Source organism: Podarcis liolepis, assembly GCF_965112155.1.
Source record: "Podarcis liolepis genome assembly, chromosome: 4".
NCBI lineage: Eukaryota > Metazoa > Chordata > Lepidosauria > Squamata > Lacertidae > Podarcis > Podarcis liolepis.
The window spans coordinates 104,445,980-104,462,860 of record NC_139558.1 but is presented as its reverse complement, the minus strand read 5'-3'; the positions used below and the strand labels follow the sequence as shown (position 1 = coordinate 104,462,860).

General features: G+C 44.9%; 4 protein-coding genes and 1 long non-coding RNA gene across 8 annotated transcripts in view; 1 reads left to right on the top strand and 4 right to left on the bottom strand.

The window, feature by feature from the left end:
• Positions 1-16,881, bottom strand: part of LOC310705796 (olfactory receptor 52P1-like) — a gene marked incomplete at its 3' end in the record, with an annotated part of 141,753 nt that overhangs the window by 3,279 nt on the left and 121,593 nt on the right. The window lies entirely within an intron of this gene.
• LOC310705492 overlaps positions 1-16,881 on the bottom strand; it is a 110,864-nt gene that overhangs the window by 38,788 nt on the left and 55,195 nt on the right. The gene's annotated exons all lie outside the window — the stretch shown is intronic.
• Positions 1-16,881, top strand: part of LOC310705282 (olfactory receptor 51G2-like) — a 59,959-nt gene that overhangs the window by 6,233 nt on the left and 36,845 nt on the right. The gene's annotated exons all lie outside the window — the stretch shown is intronic.
• Positions 1,491-12,899, bottom strand: LOC310705795 (uncharacterized protein). Its single transcript, XM_083500616.1, has 2 exons — positions 10,158-12,899; positions 1,491-3,501 (listed from the first exon to the last, which is right to left on the bottom strand). Exons 1-2 carry the CDS (start codon positions 11,125-11,127, stop codon positions 2,549-2,551), a joined length of 1,923 nt encoding a protein of 640 aa, XP_083356742.1. The 5' UTR covers positions 11,128-12,899; the 3' UTR covers positions 1,491-2,548.
• LOC310705307 (olfactory receptor 51G2-like) lies at positions 14,959-16,556 on the bottom strand. The gene has a single exon (XM_083499939.1). The coding sequence runs from the start codon at positions 16,135-16,137 to the stop codon at positions 15,196-15,198; it is 942 nt and encodes a 313-aa protein (XP_083356065.1). The 5' UTR covers positions 16,138-16,556; the 3' UTR covers positions 14,959-15,195.

The following is a 16,881-nucleotide window of genomic DNA, read 5'->3' as shown; positions in this document are numbered from 1 at the left end:
AGGGACCATGGGAGAGGTTTCTCTCCGGCTAACTATCTGTCAGGTCTTCAGGTACCCAAATACAGACGGTCTTTTACTCTCGCCAGATTCAACGTTCTCCCTTCTGCCTTACTTCAGGGCAGATTTGAGGGTAAACCATATACAGCATGGGTCTGCCCTTGTGGCTCGTTGAAAGTTGAAACTGCTCTACATGTACTATTACGTTGTAGTCTTTATGAGGATAGACGTTTGACTTTTATTACACCTGTTTTGCAAAAGTCCAGGAAAGAATCAGAACTCCATAGTTTAAAACTACTGCTAGAGGACAAGAATCCCAAGACTACATTAAATGTAGCCAAATTCTGTGTGTCTGCAATCAATCGCAGGAAGCAATTGGTATCCCATGATGTCCAAACCCCCAAATGATAACTACAGGGAGCACGCTAATAATTAATTTTAATTTTTATATTTAAGTCCTTGTTATACTCATATTGTCCTTTGTATTTCTGATATTTTTATGATCTGTGATATTGTGTGTGTTGATGCTGGTCTGTGACCGTATTAATAAATTCATTCATTCAGTATGCATATAAGATGAGCCCTTCTGGATTAGGGCAATGGGGTCCCAACTAGTCCAGTGGCCAGTCACATGCCTGTGGGAAAGCTGCAAGAAGGACCTGAGGACCACCTCTCTCACCTCCCGTGGTTTCCAGCACCTGGAATTCAGAAGCATTGCTGCATCTATGGCCCCAGACTTAGCAAGGGGGCTTTCAGCTAGAAGATTAAATTGATGTTTTAACAGCAGCCTTTGCCTCTCAGCGTACACTTCCCTGTATATAAAAGCCAGTCCAGCTTACTTTCCAAGCTGGGTCCAGAGTCTCAGCAGGTCTTCAAGGGAGAATGTATTCTTTCATGCAATTGACTGTAATCCCAGCCCTAAAAAGCCTAATCCCACTGGCTGGGTGAAGACACAGGCTACAGAGATGGTCACCTCTGCCTTCCATGCTGCTTCTGCATCCACCTGGAGGAGTTATCACCAGCTCTTATAAGGGAACAGCACCTGGGTGATATAACCTGCCTGGGGCTAAATATAGTCACTCACCTTAGCAGATTGCAGAATCTCCCTTTGAAGAAGTGGCCATGCTGTGCCCAGTGCCCTTGCCAGCCTCTCTAGGACCCGGTGGCAGGAATTGCTGCTAGGTCTTATTTATAGGCCAGTCTGGTCATCACCCAAGAGGAGGCTTCTAATTCCCTTCAGCCTCCGCCAGTTGCATTCAAAGACCTCTGTGGGCAAGGATGCCTCCCTCTCCCCTCTTCCTTAGATAGCCAACAGGTGCTCTTGGGAACAAGAGTACTTTTTCCAGCATACACACAGACACACTCTTCACTTTCCAGACCAACATTATGATCTAAGTACCTTTGTGAGTGGGGAAGCTCTCCCATCTATTTTCCTACTTAAAATCTCTTCTGACCTGAAGTAGTTCTTCCTTTTATGGCAGTGTTGGGATTTATTTATTAATTTTTTTAAAAACAGGTGCACAAATATAATATGTGGAACATCTGGCTAGCTAGTAGTACATGTGAAAAGGATCTAGGGGTCTTAGCGGACCACAGGCTTAACGTGAGTCAGCAATGTGATGCAGCAGCAAAGAAAGGCCAATGCTGTTCTAGGCTTCATCAACAGAATTATAGTGTTACAATCACAGAAAGTAATTGTACCGCTCTATTCTGCCTTCGTTAGGCCACACCTGGGGTATTACATCCAGTTCTAGATTACCCTCAGGATCCCTTTCAACTCTGTTAGTGTTGTTTTTGGCATCCGCTTGTCTCAGGCTCCCTTTCATTTTAAGAGTCTTGTGCTCTGGAGATCCTTGTGACCATGACAGGGAATTATAGCAGGTACAATAGGGTTCTGGGTACAGGGATTTCTGAGCTGTCTACATACAACAAATGTTTATTTACTATATCACAAAAAAGTTACACAAAACTTGTAGTATAACAAAAACCATATAAGGGGCTTACAATTCATGTAAAACAGTTGCAAACACATTTTAAAAAGATGAATCTAAATTTGACATAAATACAGCTGCAGAGAGAATAAAACAAATTAAGCATATTCTGTATATTATGGGCTATAGCCAATGCCAGTCCCGCTCAGAGTAGACCCATTAACCCTAAGTTACTCATGACCATTAAATTCCAGTGGGTCTGCTCTGAGTAGGACTAACATTGGATAAAGCCGTATATACTTACAGAAGCACAAACAATTTCACAGATATGTTGAACACCAGATATAACATCCATAAAGTACAAAAAGACTTTGGGTGGTATTCAGCTAAGTTTTATTCAGACTAGACCCACTGAAATTAATGGGCCTAACTTAGTCATATTCATTAATTTTGATGGGTCTATTCTGAGTAAGAGTCAGTTGAATACCACCCGTTAAGATGAAAAAACATGGGATTAAAAAAAAGTGCTTACACCCTTACTACTTTTTAATATTTCTTTACTGTCTGCGGCTTTCTAGATGTTGCATTCAACACTGCAAGCCCTTATTGAGAGAGTGTTGTTATGTAGGTCGCTTTCTCCTGAGAACTATGTGAGTCACTCGTTCACGGATCTCCTTGGTCTTCACACCATACACAATGGGGTTCAGCATGGGCGGGAAAAGGAGGTAGAAGTTGGCCAGAAGGATGTGAATGTGAGGCTGAACATGATGGCCAAACCTGTGTGTTAAGATGGTGAAAAGAGCTGGGGTGTAGGAGACCAGGATCACCACCACATGAGGTGCACAGGTGCTGAAAGCCTTATAGCGGGCGTCTTTTGACGGCAGAGCCATGACAGCCCTGGCGATCATGCAGTAGGACAAAGTGATGAACAGCAAATCCACCCCCACTACGAGGAGAGCCACCAGAAGCCCATAGACAACATTGGCAAGGATGCTTGAGCAGGCCAGCTTCACCACAGCCATGTGCTCACAGTAAGTGTGGGGGATGACGTTGGTCTTGCAGTATGGAAGATGGGCTGCCAAGATGATGATTGGGATGATGAAGACTGTGCCTCTCAGGATGACCCCTGCTCCAATCTTGGCCAGCAGTGGGTTGGTTAGGATGGAGTCGTATCTCAGAGGATTGCAAATAGCTATGTAACGGTCAAAGGCCATTGCTACAAGCACTGTTGACTCCATGATGGAGAAGGAGTGGATGAAGAACATTTGGACCATGCAGGCACCAAAATCTATTTCCCCAGCTCGGAACCAGAGGATGCAGAGCATCTTGGGCAGGGTGGAGGTGGAGAGCACCAGGTCTATGCCAGCGAGCATGCAGAGGAAGATGTACATGGGCTTGTGGAGGCTCTGCTCTGTTTTGATTGTATACAGTATGGTGCAGTTTCCTAGCAATGTAATGACATACATTGAAGAAAGAGGGATGGAGAGCCAGTAGTAGGACGCTTCCAGACCAGGGATACCCAGCAGGATAAAGGAGTAGGGGGTGGCATAGCTCCCGTTAAATACAGACATCACTCATGGGAGGCATGGCGCATGGATAGTCTTGCTGGCTGCAGTGGAGGGAAGAGCCACAAATTGAGACAGCATGTGAACTTTGTGCATCCTCGACAACAAAGGCATTCCCCTGCTAAATAACTTTACAGGTGTCAGTATGAATAGCATAAATTAGAGATTCCCTTAGGTGTAGACTTAGGGAAAGCTAGGCATTACAAGGGTCTGGAAACCAAGCCTTATGAGGAACAGTTGAGGGAGTTGGGGATACTTAGCCTGAAGAAGAGAAGACTGAGAGGTGATATGATGACCATCTTCAAATATCTAAAAGGCCATCTCATGGATGATGGACCAAGCTGGTTTCCTGCTTCTCTGGTGGATAGGACATTACGAAGAGCTTTTCGAAAGAGCTGTTCAGCAGTGGAATGGACTCTTTTGGAAGGTGGCGGACTCTCCTGCACTGGGTGTTTTTAAAGAGAGATTGGATGGCCATCTGTCAGGGATATTTTGGCCTTTAATTCCTGCTTTGCAAGGGGATGGACTAGATGACCCTTGGGTTACCTTCCAAGCTTACAATTCTATGAGTCTATATTTCATTCTAGCAGGCCAAGCCCCTGCTCATTTATGTGGCAGTAAACCCTGTTGCTTTCAATTTTTGCTTTTGTTTTAATTACATTCATATACCACCCTTCATCCAGGGATCACAAGGCAGTTTGCAATATAAAAACACAAAAATACATAATATGGTAAACAGTTGTGCTTACTTGAAAATAATGCATGGAAAAAATTGCTATCTTAGAGAAATCTTGATAGTGTGGGTTGTACCCGGTGAATTGTGTTTAGCTGCCAGTGAAATCAAATAGGACTTACCGTATTTTTTGCACCATAACACTCACTTTTTTCCTCCTAGAAAGTAAGGGGAAATGTCTGTGCGTGTTATGGAGGGAATGCCTACGGGTGGCATGCCTACGGATTTTCCTCCTCTAAAAACTACGTGCGTGTTATGGCCGGGTGCGTGTTATAGAGCGAAAAATATGGTAAGTCATGTGCTAAACTTTCCACATTGGTTCCAGTGGGGCTGAAGCACATCTATCATAATTGACATTTGGTGCAGTGAAGGGCAGCTATGTGTTCTGGGCAAGTGTCTCCCCTATTCTCATATCAAGTGGAGTGGGTATCCCTACAGACACAGCCTTGAGTTGCATGGAAGAAAGCGGGGAGATAAACGTTAGATGCTGCTGAGCCACTTCTCTATTATTGACATTTTCTTCCCACCCCAACAACCCCCAACCCTTGTCATGTAATAATAATAATAATTGTCAGGGGTTTAGCAGCTCTGACAATAATGATTTTGTATTTGTACCCCACCCTCCCCGGCCGGAGCTGGGCTCAGAGTGGCTAACATCTTATAAATAATACAATATGCATAAAAACAAGCAATCAGTTGATTAAAATGCATCCCAAAATTAATTCAAATAAATTAAAGTTAAAGTTAAAACTGGACAAATAACAATCCTCAGGTTAAAATTGAAAGCGGTTAATACTTGCCAGGACCAATTGTTTCCACTGATATTATAAGGACCTGTGAGCAGGCTGGGAAACCTCCTTCGTGGTTGTTCTTATACAAAGAGAAAATGAGTCAGACTGAACCCTGACCAAAGGCCTGGCAGAACAGCTCCGTCTTGCAGGCCCTGTGGAAGGATGTCAAATCTTGCAGGGCCCTGGTCTCTTGTGAGCGAGCATTCTGCCAGGCCGGGGTCACGTCCAAAAAGGCCCTGGCTCTGGTCAAGGCCAGTCTAATCTCCCTGGGGCCCGGAATCTTCAGGGTGTTGTTATTTGCAGACTGTAAGGTCCTCCATGGGACATACCAGGAGAGGCGGTCCCATAGGTACGAGGGTCCTAGGCCATATAGGGCTTTAAAGGTTAAAACCAGCACCTTAAACCTGAACCTGTACTCCACTGGGAGCCAGTGCAGCTGGTAAAGCACTGGATGAATGGGATCCCGCGGCAAAGACATAGAATAAAACATTTTATCACTGCAGTTGCAGGCAGCAGTGCTTCTGAATGCCAGTTACTGGAAACAGGCATCTGTTTGACCATTGTGAAAACAGGATTTTCTTGCATTTCCTACTGGAACTGTATATATGTATATGTTCCCTTGCACCTAATTCTGGTAATATCCTAACGGAATGACATTGTTCTCTCGGATGCTGTTTGTCGAGTTCTTTTTCGAGGGGAGGGGAGGCAATATTTTCTGGCCATTATGGTAAGTACACCATACACCAGTACAGCGGTGCCCCGCAAGACGAATGCCTCGCAAGACGGAAAACTCGCTAGACGAAAGAGTTTTCCGTTTTGGAGGTGCTTCGCAAAACGAATTTCCTATGGGCTTGCTTCGCAAGACGACAATGTCTTGCGAGTTCCTGCTGGTTTTTCCCCCTCCCCACTTTTTCTAAGCTGCTTATCAGCTGATCCGATCAGCAGATAAGCCGCTAAAAGCCGCTAATAGCGCTAATCCGCTAATCCTTCAATGGGCTTGCTTCGCAAGACGAAAATACCGCTAGACGAAGAGAATCACAGAACGGATTCTTTTCGTCTTTCGAGGCACCACTGTAAATGGGTTCAACAAGTGCATTATCTTTATTCTAAAATTACCCTCTCCTAGAACTTCCTGCACATTCTGCTGGTATATGGCATTTTAAAAAGGCATATTTTATTTACTTACCTTCTTATGCATGCACACAAATACACTTAGTCAATGGGCATGCAGTTTTTGATACAGTAATTTTTTAAACAAAATATATGTCATTTTCTGAAATCGTTATTTACTAAAAACCAGCTTACAGAAAGTACAGAGAAAGTAAAATGTTGAGTGTGTGTCCAATATCCTCCAGTGCTTTAAAACCCCCCGACTCACATTCTCCCGGTTGGGGTCTGTATTGTTATTGCATTAAACTAATAGGCTCACGGGCATTGCTTTGTACTTTAGATTTTCTTTCACTTACTCAGATAGTGCTTGTAAGCCACTTTCCACTTAGCAATGTAATAGGGAGTCCTTAGAGCACCCCACAATCGCCTAACCTTGACTCCCTTAGGTTCAGGACCAGGTCGCAAGCAACAGACTCTTTGTCTTTGCCTTGTGGTGTGGAGAGGCAAGGCTCGTGGTGGTGGTGGTCCCTCACCCTCACCCTCCCCTTCCAATTTCCCAGTAATAACAAAGGAGTGCCCAAATGATATTTTTACCCTCTAGAAAGAAAGACCCCAGACCATCAAGGTCTGGTGTATTTTTATCCCCGCACTAAGCAATAGCCTAACAAAATCCAGTACAGAACCAAATTATGTGGCTCTGTGCAGTGCTCAAAGGCAAGCGAAGGTCCTGGGTGTCAGCCAGAGTAATCCAGTGGTGATACTCACTTCTGGTGCTGAGCAACAGGCGCTTGAAACAAGCATGCTAACTTCACGGGGGCAACAGCAGGAGGAGGAACCATCGGCCTTTGCATGTCCTACCCCTTAGCTGTTCCCTGTGGGAAGCAGGATCCTGGACTTTGGTCTGACACAGCAGACTCTTCTTATGTCTTTATGTGCTCTAAGAGTAGAGGGAGCATTTATGCAGCTTTCTTCAGTGCCGCACTGTGTGCAGATGGCCCCAGTGGTTCTGAAAGCACAAGATTTCCCTCTGGATCAGTAGTTTAGGCTGTTTTCTCTCTTTATGGCCTCCTCTCAGGGTTTCATCATGCATTCACAGCTCTGCTGGTTCCCACCCTCCGATGAAAGACTCAGGCTCCCAACTCAGGAAATCCCAAAGTTTTATTAATGAAATGAGCAGGTGGTCTCGGCATCAGCTCAAAGTACAGGTTACACAGTTGGAAGGGTGCATCAGCAGCAGCTAGGATACTTGGTTAACGGTAAAGGAACACCTGACATTTAGGTCCAGTCGCGAATGACTCTGGGCTTGCAGCGCTCATCTCGCTTTACAGGCCGAGGGAGCCGGCATTTGTCCGCTTCCGCAGACAGTTTTTCCAGGTTATGTGGCCAGCATGACTAAGCCACTTCTGGCGAAGCCAGAGCAGCACACAAAAACACCGTTTGCCTTCCCGCCGGAGCGGTATCTATTTATCTACTTTCACTGTGTGCTTTCGAACTGCTAGGTTAGCAGGAGCTGGGACCGAACAACTGGAGCTCACCCTGTCGCGGGGCCTCAAACCGCTGACCTTCTGATAGGCAAGCCTGACGGGCACAGTGGTTTAAACCACAGCGCCACCCGCATCCCTAGGATACATGGTTAGGAATAAGCAAAGACATCCCAACACTTGACATGCCCATTTTGCTGTCCCTTTAAAGGAGAGGAGCAGGGCCCTTTACTTGGGCTACTCTTGTCCCAGGTGGGAAGGTTAAAATTGAAAGCAAACACCTACCTGGGGCAGGGGACTGAATCTGTGCCTGTGCAAATGGTGGTGCATAGTTGCTAATGGGACTGAAGTTCAGCCCTCTGACTTGCCATCCCCACTGACTGGCCTACCGGCTCTTCAGCTACAGGAAGAGTCTCTTTCCCACAGGAGGCAGTGACGACAGCCGACCTGGATGGTTTTAAAAGAGGATCAGACAAATTCATGGAGGAAGAGAAGGCTATGGATGGCAACGAGCCAGGATGGCTCTGCTCTTCCTCCACAGCTGGAGGTAATACTTCTTCCAGCAACTGGTATTCAGAACCATTGCTGCCTCCATCTGTGGAAACAGAGCATAGCCAACGTGGCTGGTAGCCTTTTTGATTTATTTTTATTTTTTATTATGACAAAGTAATAATAATAAATAAATAAGAATAAAAATGTGCACCTCACCCCAAGACCATTCCATTATAACTATCCAGCCTCCCAAAATTTCAACACCTCTTGCGATGGGTTGACCTTTTCCATTTTAACAGTGCAAATTCTGCAAACACCTTCCATATCTCCTCAAAATCATTTCTGCTGCATATTCCCCATCTTAATAGCACATGTTAATTTATCATGGATAGCTATATCCCACACCTCTTTGTACCATTCTTCCATTTTATACTGATACGGAATGGGGGGGCATGTCTTCTTCACCTTCTTCTTCGCTACAATATATCCATTTATTTCCGAGTCCAATTGTCAATGTCAAAAGGGACTAAAATCTATAAAATTCATAGAAAATCAACGTGCCAATTTGCTCAATTTCTCTAGGACTCCATGACACTTCCCCTGTCCTCCATAATCCCTCAAGCAAGGTGTCAAGATCCTAATCCTGTCAAATCACTCTGCCAAGCCTTTCCACCGGGCAATGCCAGGTGGCAGACTAGGCATACATGGACCATTGTCTTCTCATTACCGGTACACAGGATGTGCTTATCTGTGCATATCTCCAGCTCTGCATATTCCCCCCCTCCATATGTTAATCCTGTGTAACCCAACCTCTTCTTAATGTATTCATGATGTAATCTGTGTAACCCAACCTCTGGATGTATTTTGCACTGTATTCTGGGACATGGAGGGAAGTTTCAAAATTTCATGTCACCCCTTTCTCGCTGTTCAATCTCGCCTTGAACCTGTTGCGCAATAAACTTGGATCTTCTGCAGCTTGCTCCTGTCTCCGACTGAGCTCATTTTCCTCCGCAGGGACCAGCGGACTTAGTCCGACGAGCTGGGTGGCAGAGCAGCCTCGCACCCAGATTTTACCATAACAATACTCACCTTGCCCCTTCCACTTCCTTGCTGTAATAACTCCTGTAGCTGTCAATAAATTTGTGAGCAAGACCTTCATAGCCTTCAAACCTCCCACCCCATCATAAACTGATAATAGTGCTACCTCTAGGCTTTCAGCCAGCTTTAACCCAGTGATTTCTGTTATCTCCTTAAACACCCTTTGCCAAAAAATTGGACATATTTACACACCCACCACATGTGAACACATAGCAAATCTCTCTGCATTATTTCCATATCTTTATTTTCCAATTCTCTCCTTTTTATCTTTAGCCAAACGGGCGGTTGTATAAGTAATAAGTTGTTGCTGTTATTATTATTATTATTATTATTATTATGGATAACTTCTTTTATCTTTACCATTAATATATTGGTTTTCCAGCCTCCTAATTTCTTCTTCTAATTCTCTCATCTCTTGTCCCTCCCCCCAATTTACTGGATTCCCTAATACTAATTCCCCTCATCACTTCTCTCATCTTATCTCATATTATTGCTTGAGTACTTTGCACCTTCTCCTTAATCTCCCATGTGTCTAATAATTCTTCCCCCATCTTATTTACTGTTTGGCTATTATGGAAGATCCTCGTATCTAACCTCCATCTTCTGGCTTCCTTATAATCTTTCTTTATTTTTAATACCATATTAACCAATGCGTGTTTGGTTACCTTTATGCTAGTAGCCTTTGACAGCCCTCTCCTCCATGAATTCACTTTTAAGGCCATCTAAGTTGTGGCCATCACAGCCTCCTGTGGGAGGGAGTTCCACAGTTTGCTCTGCATGAGGAAGCCCTTTTTATCTCTTCTGAATCTTGCAACATTCAGCTTCATTGGATGTTCCAAAGTGCCAGACAAATATAATTCCTAGCCTTTATACAAGAGATGGTTTTAACTGGAGATGCCTGGGATTGAACTTAAGGGGTTCTCCATGCAAACCCTGTGAGCCACCATTGAGCTATGTGCCCTCCCTGAAAGTTGTTCTTTGTCCACCTGAAATAAGGAATATAGTGAGAATCCTCTCCCTGATCATCTTGGTTTTCACCCCATATATAACAGGATTCAAAGTGGGGGGCACCAGAAGGTAGAGAATAGCCACTATAATGTGGATATGGTGGGGGACATTGTGGCCAAACCGGTGAGTGAGGAAAGTGAAGAGAGCTGGAATATAGAAAGAAAGAATAACACAGATATGGGATGCACAGGTCCCAAAGGCTTTCAAACGAGCTTCTTGGGATGGGAGTCTCAACACGGTCTTGAGGATCATGACATAGGACATAGCAATGATGAAGATATCGAATCCAACAACCACAAAAGCCACAAAGAGGCCGTAAACAACGTTGGCTCGGATGTTCCCACAAGCCAGCTTCACCACAGCCATGTGCTCACAATAGGAGTGGGAAATGAATTGGTGGCCACAGTAGGGAAGCCTGTTAGCCAGGAAGGCAAAGGGGCTGATGAGGAGAACTGCACGCAGAAGAACGAGGCTGCCCAGGGTCCCTATGGCTTGCAAGGAGAGGATGGCCGAATGCTGGAGCGGGTAGCAAATGGCCACATAGCGGTCGAGCGCCATGGCCATGAGCACGCCCGACTCGACAGACGAGAAGGCATGGATGAAAAACATCTGGGCCAGGCAGGCATGGAAGTCAATGGCCCCAGCACTGAGCCAGAAAACAGCCAGCATTTTGGGCACGGTAGAGGTGGAAAGAACCAGGTCGGTGATGGCCAGCATGGCCAGGAAAAGGTACATGGGCTCCTGCAGTCTGGGCTCAGTCTTGATCACGTAGAGAATGATGCTGTTTCCCAGGGCTGCAATGACATACATAGTGCACAAAGGGATGGCAATCCAAGCCTGCGCCCACTCCAAGCCTGGTATGCCCACCAGGAGGAAGAAGGCAGGATGCTGCTGGGCACCACTGTCATTGACCGGCAACATGGCACACAGTGGACTCTTTGTTTCTGCCTCCAGCCTCTGGCATCAGAGCATCTCTGTTCCACTTCGCCATATTCTTGTTGATCCAGTTGTCAGGTTCATTAGGCTTCTGCTACTCCTCGAGTTTTCAATGAAAAGAACATTGGTCATATTTTGAAATTGGATATCATGTGACTTTCACTGTAAGAGGGAGAGGCTTGATGGACCCTGGTAGATCAATAGATTTTTTTTATTTATTTCCTACAATTTCTGTCTCACATCATTGTAGAAAAAAACTCAAAACCAATTACAAAAAAGATAAAACCATAAAATTATCAGCAGCAGCTCTCAGTTTGAGCTCTGCCCCATTTTTTTCAAGCCAGTCATTTAACTTTGGAACAAGAGGGAGAGGGATTAATGCACCAAGGTTGCACCTTTTGCTAAAGAAAAGCATTTGGGCTTGGAGAACATGGTCACCATACTCCACATATGCTTTTTACTAGGTTCTGCTCCTCCTCTGTTGGCAACCATTTGTCTTTCTTGCACTGGAGTCCTATTAGAACTCTGTTCTGTTAGGACTGAGATATAGAAGGAAAATGTAGCCGAAACAAGAATGTGCCCTCCAGCAGGATCTGTGATGTCTGTGCTGTTTGCATACCCTTGTTCTCTGTCATTCAGGACTCTTTTTTAAAGAAGGAGAGCTTTGCTAGAGAAGACCAGAGTAAGCCCACTTAGCCCAGAACCCTCTTTCCCACAGAGGCCACAAAGAAAAGTCCATTAGCAGGCATTAAAGCAACAACCACTGCCCCAACCCTCGCTTCCTCAAATCATAGATTTGTATAGTCCAACACCCTGCGAGGTTTGAATCACAGCTTCCCTGAGCTACAAGTTGAATAAAGAAATGGGTACCCTAAGCAAGGAAAAATAACAGCCCATTCAGTTGAAAACAGCTGTTGTTGTTGTTGTTTAGTCGTTTAGTGGTGTCCGACTCTTCGTGACCCCATGGACCAGAGCTCGCCAGGCACTCCTGTCTTCCACTGCCTCCCGCAGTTTAGTCAAACTCATGCTGGTAGCTTCGAGAACACTGTCCAACCATCTCATCCTCTGTCATCCCCTACTCCTTGTCTTTCCCAACATCAGGGTCTTTTCCAGGGAGTCTTCTCTTCTCATGAGGTGACCAAAGTATTGGAGCCTCAGCTTCACGATCTGTCCTTCCAGTGAGCACTCAGGGCTGATTTCCTTCAGCTGAAAACAGCTAGAATCAGAATATTTTTGGGAGGAGGGAATGAATTTTCCATGAAGGAAGCTGAGTGAAAATTAGCAAAACCTACCCCTCTGAAAGTCTTAAGAGGTTTGTTCTGCTGTGTACAATGAAAATACCCGTCTTGTGTGCACAATGTCATTGTGTTTGCTGAGATAACCGGAGAAGATTTAAGTGGATGCTTGTGAATCGCTTTTGGGAGACCTTCTCCCTCTCCTGGGAGCTGGTGCTGATTATGGGCACATTCTGGGTGATTACTGCCATCTTCACTGGTGGGAAGCTCAAGTGCAAAAGAGAGAGAAGATGCAGCCAGGTGCCCATCTCCCATATGGTGTCCTATTGGTTGTGCATCTACTAGGAGTGGCCAACTCCCAGGGGGTTCATGTCAAAGCTGTTGAGCTTTTTTAGGGAGGCCTAAGTTGTTGACGCGGGTGGCACTGTGGTTTAAACCACAGAGCCTAGGACTTGCCAATCAGAAGGTCGGCGGTTTGAATCCCCGCGACGGGGTGAGTTCCCGTTGCTCAGTCCCAGTTCCTGCCAACCTAGCAGTTCAAAAGCATGTCAAAGTGCAAGTAGATAAATAGGTACCGCTCCGGCGGGAAGGTAAACGGTGTTTCCGTGCACTGCTCTGGTTCGCCAGAAGCGGCTTAGTCATGCTGGCCACATGACCCGGAAGCTGTACGCCGGCTCCCTCAGCCAATAAAGCGAGATGAGCCCCGCAACCCCAGAGTTGGCCATGACTGGACCTAATGGTCAGGGGTCCCTTTACCTTTAAGTTGTTGAGCTTCATTTGGGGGAGCCACTGATCTACCACTGATCAGCCACAGACAATCTGCCTGCTGGACATGCCTGTAGTACACTAACACACTGGCTCAATGCAGCTTGTGTGACATTAGGCAGGCGCCATCACTGTACTCTGAGATGCCTACTTAAAATGTTTTCTTTCAGCAGGTCTATCCAGACACTTTGGGTAGGATAAAACTAATGAATCCTCTCAGTGGAAGCCCAAGCAAGGACTTCACCAGAGCATAAGGAGAGCCTGCTGGGTCTGGCCAATGGGGCCCATCTAGTCCAGCATCCTGTTCTCACAGTGGCCAGCCAGGTGCCTCAAGAGGAAGCCCACAAGCAGTGCCTTTGTGCAAGAACCCTCTCCCCTCTTGAGATCTCCAGGAACATTCCTGCCTCCAGCTGTGGAGGCAGAGCATAGCCATCATGGCTTCCACACCTGCACACCTCCTGTGACCCCTGAAGCTGGCTCTGGGGGCCCAACAAAAGCCCCAGAATAGCATGTGTGGGAAGCAGAGGCGGGTTGCTCTGTTAGTCAAGGAGAAATGCTTGCACTGGTGGTACATTCAACGTAGCTCAACGTTGAATTCCTCACATGATTTGGTGACACCTGCTCTTAGATTTGTTTTAGATACCGTGTTCTGATGTTTTTAACAGTTTTTTAAATGCTTTAGATTTGGTTTCTTTCGTTTTCAGTTGTATTTTGATGAATAGAATCAAGACTGAAGCTTTATGTAAATAAACAATATTTTTATTAATGCATTACAGACTTCTGTGTGATTATTTTGTTTAGAAGGAAAAAGCATCCTAGATAATAAGGTTAAGCAACCTTGTCTCAGAAGTTTCCACATTTCATGCTGCAAAGTGATGCTAACTAGATGTTAAACTAACACAAGTGAGTAAGAGGAAGAATAAATAATAAATAATATTATTTATTATTATTATTTATTTAATTTCTATACCACTTTATATTTTAAAGGAAAAAAATCTCTAAGCATGCATTACTGATATCTATGTCTGTGTTCCTTACTTTTTGCTTTCCCTGAGATGTATTTATGCATAATGTGACTTTCGTTTTCCTTTGATACTCTTTGTGGATTATGCTTACATATTTCGTAAAGCTAAAGGTACCCCTGACCGTTAGGTCCAGTTGCGGACGACTCTGGGTTGTGGCGCTCATCTTGCTTTAATGGCCAAGGGAGCTGGGAGCTGTCCACAGACAGCTTCTGGGTCATGTGGCCAGCATGACTAAGCCGCTTCTGGCGAACTAGAGCAGCGCACGGAAACACCGTTTACCTTCCTGCCATTGGGTATTTATCTACTTGCACTTTGACATGTTTTCAAACTCCTAGATGGGCAGGAGCTGGGAGCAAACAATGGGAGCTCACTCTGTTGCGGGCATTTGAACTGCTGACCTACTGATTGGCAAGCCCTAGGCTCTGTGGTTTAGATTAGTGTTTTTCAACCACTGTTCCGCGGCACACTACTGTGCCGCGAGATGTTGCCTGGTGTGCCGTGGGAAAAATTGAAAAATTCGAAAGATTTTTTTTTTTTTAAAAAAAAGTCAAATTTTCGCCCACTAGGCGGGCGCCGGACTGTGTCCACCCTATTTTCCATCCATCCTGGGTGGGGATCATATCGGATGGGATCGGATGAGAGCGAACAGGCGGTCCGCTCTCATCCGATTCCCCATAGAGAGCAGCGGGGCTCTGACATCTCCCTCTCCGCACACCATGGTGGTGTGCCTCGTGATTTTTTTCATGAAACAAGTGTGCCTTTGCCCAAAAAAGGTTGAAAAACACTGGTTTAGATCACAGCGTCCCTCGCGTCCCCACATATTTCATAGACTGCAATAAATTTAATGGGTTCTTTTGTTGATTAATTTTATATATATTCTTAAAACTGATTACACCCTCCAGTCATAATCAGATTACAAGTCTCTCACTTCACCGGGGCAAATTAAGGGCATCAATTTCAAAATCCAGACTTGACAACACAGCCTCCTACACATAAATGTGTCGAATGTTTTTTCTAAGATATTTTAGTTAACTTTTGCCCGTCTGAAACAGTTTTACTATCCTTGTTCGGATTTGTTTGGTTTTCACACTGTACACAGTGGGATTCATCAATGGTGGCACCAGAAGGTACACATTGGCCATGAGGATGTGGACAATGGGTGGGGCATTTTTCCCATAGCGGTGGATCATAGAGAGGCCAATCATTGGGATATAGAAAGTCAGGACAGCACAGATGTGAGAGATGCAAGTATTCAAGGCCCGAAGGCGCTCTTGCTTGGAGGCAATGCTCAACACGGTTTTGAGGATCATGATATAGGAAAAAACCAGCAACACAGAGTCAAGAGCCATGGAGGAGATCACCACCATCAAGCCATAGATGCTGCTAATTTTCCTGTCGGAACGCACCACCTTCAGAATATCCTGGTGCAAGCAGAATGAATAAGAGAGCACATTCTCTTTTCCATACTGTAGCCTCTTCAGGAGGAAGGAGGCTGGGAACACAAGAAGGGCCGCCCGAAGGGCAACCCCCACTCCTATCTTGATGATATTTCTGTTGGTCAAGATAGATGTATATCTCAGAGGGTTCCGGATGGCCACCAGACGATCAAAGGCCATGGAGATTAGAATGCCTGACTCAAGAATAGAGAAAGTATGGATGAAGTACATCTGGATCAGGCAGGTGTTGAAACCAATTGTGCGGTGGTTGAACCACAGGACTCTCAGCATGGTGGGCAGAGTGACACAGGATAGTCCCAGGTCTGTCATGGCCAGCATGGAGAGGAAATAGTACATGGGCTCATGGAGGGTTTGTTCCGTCTTGATGATGAAGAGGATGGTGCAGTTTCCCGTGATGGCTGTGAGGTACATGGAGCAGATGGGGATGGAAATCCAGGTGTAGTGTTTCTCTAGCCCAGGAAAGCCCGTGAGGAGGAAAGCAGGAGTACTGACTGTCTCGTTGATGGAGAACATGATCTTGTCAAAGACTGTTCTTCTGTGCCCTTAGCTGCTCCCTGAATTAGAAAAAAAGCCTGATTATTCAGACATCCCATTCTTTTCCACCAGCTGCAACTGATCCTTTCCCTCCTACAGTAGCCATTGCAGCCTGAACACAAAATAAAGATAATGGTATTTTACAATTTGATTTTGACTACAAAATCTACCCCACATTCTTCAGTTCAAAACCATCTGTTCCAAAGCACCCAAGAGCAATATCATATTCAATAATTAATTTATCCAAGTAGACCTTTGATACATCTCGGTCTTGTCTGTGGTAAAAGTACCACAATTCATCTGGTAAGCATGCCAGGCAACTAGAAAGGGGCCACCCAGTGGCTGGCTTCCCCCACAAACAAACTGATTGCAAATGCAACTTTGGCCTAATCATTTGGAAAGTCGGACATCCGTACTCTCTTTTTTTAAAAAAAAGATATTTATTAAGAATTTTAGAATTACAAAAAGAAAAACAAAGAGAAAAAGAGAGAGAGAAAACAAAAGAAAAACAAACCACAATTGAACAATACAAATTGATAAAAATCAAAATAAAAAATAACACAACACAATCAAAAAACAAAAATATGCCACAAACATTTAAAAACAAATCCAATATTCTCAAATCCTTAACTGTCATTACCTTCTTTCTTTGACCTCCTCACTCCTCCCTTTTTTTGTATCCTAGTTGTTAATTGTCACAGCAAATCCTTTCCATATTTCATA

Excerpts from the sequence above, each read along its gene's own strand:
- LOC310705795 (XM_083500616.1), bottom strand. The coding sequence starts at position 11,127 with ATGTTGCCGGTCAATGACAGTGGTGCCCAGCAGCATCCTGCCTTCTTC. Across the intron at positions 3,502-10,157 it reads AAGAACAACTTTCAGGGAGG|TGATGTCTGTATTTAACGGG; the intron begins GCACATAGCTCA and ends GCCTCCCATGAG.
- LOC310705307 (XM_083499939.1), bottom strand. The coding sequence starts at position 16,137 with ATGTTCTCCATCAACGAGACAGTCAGTACTCCTGCTTTCCTCCTCACG.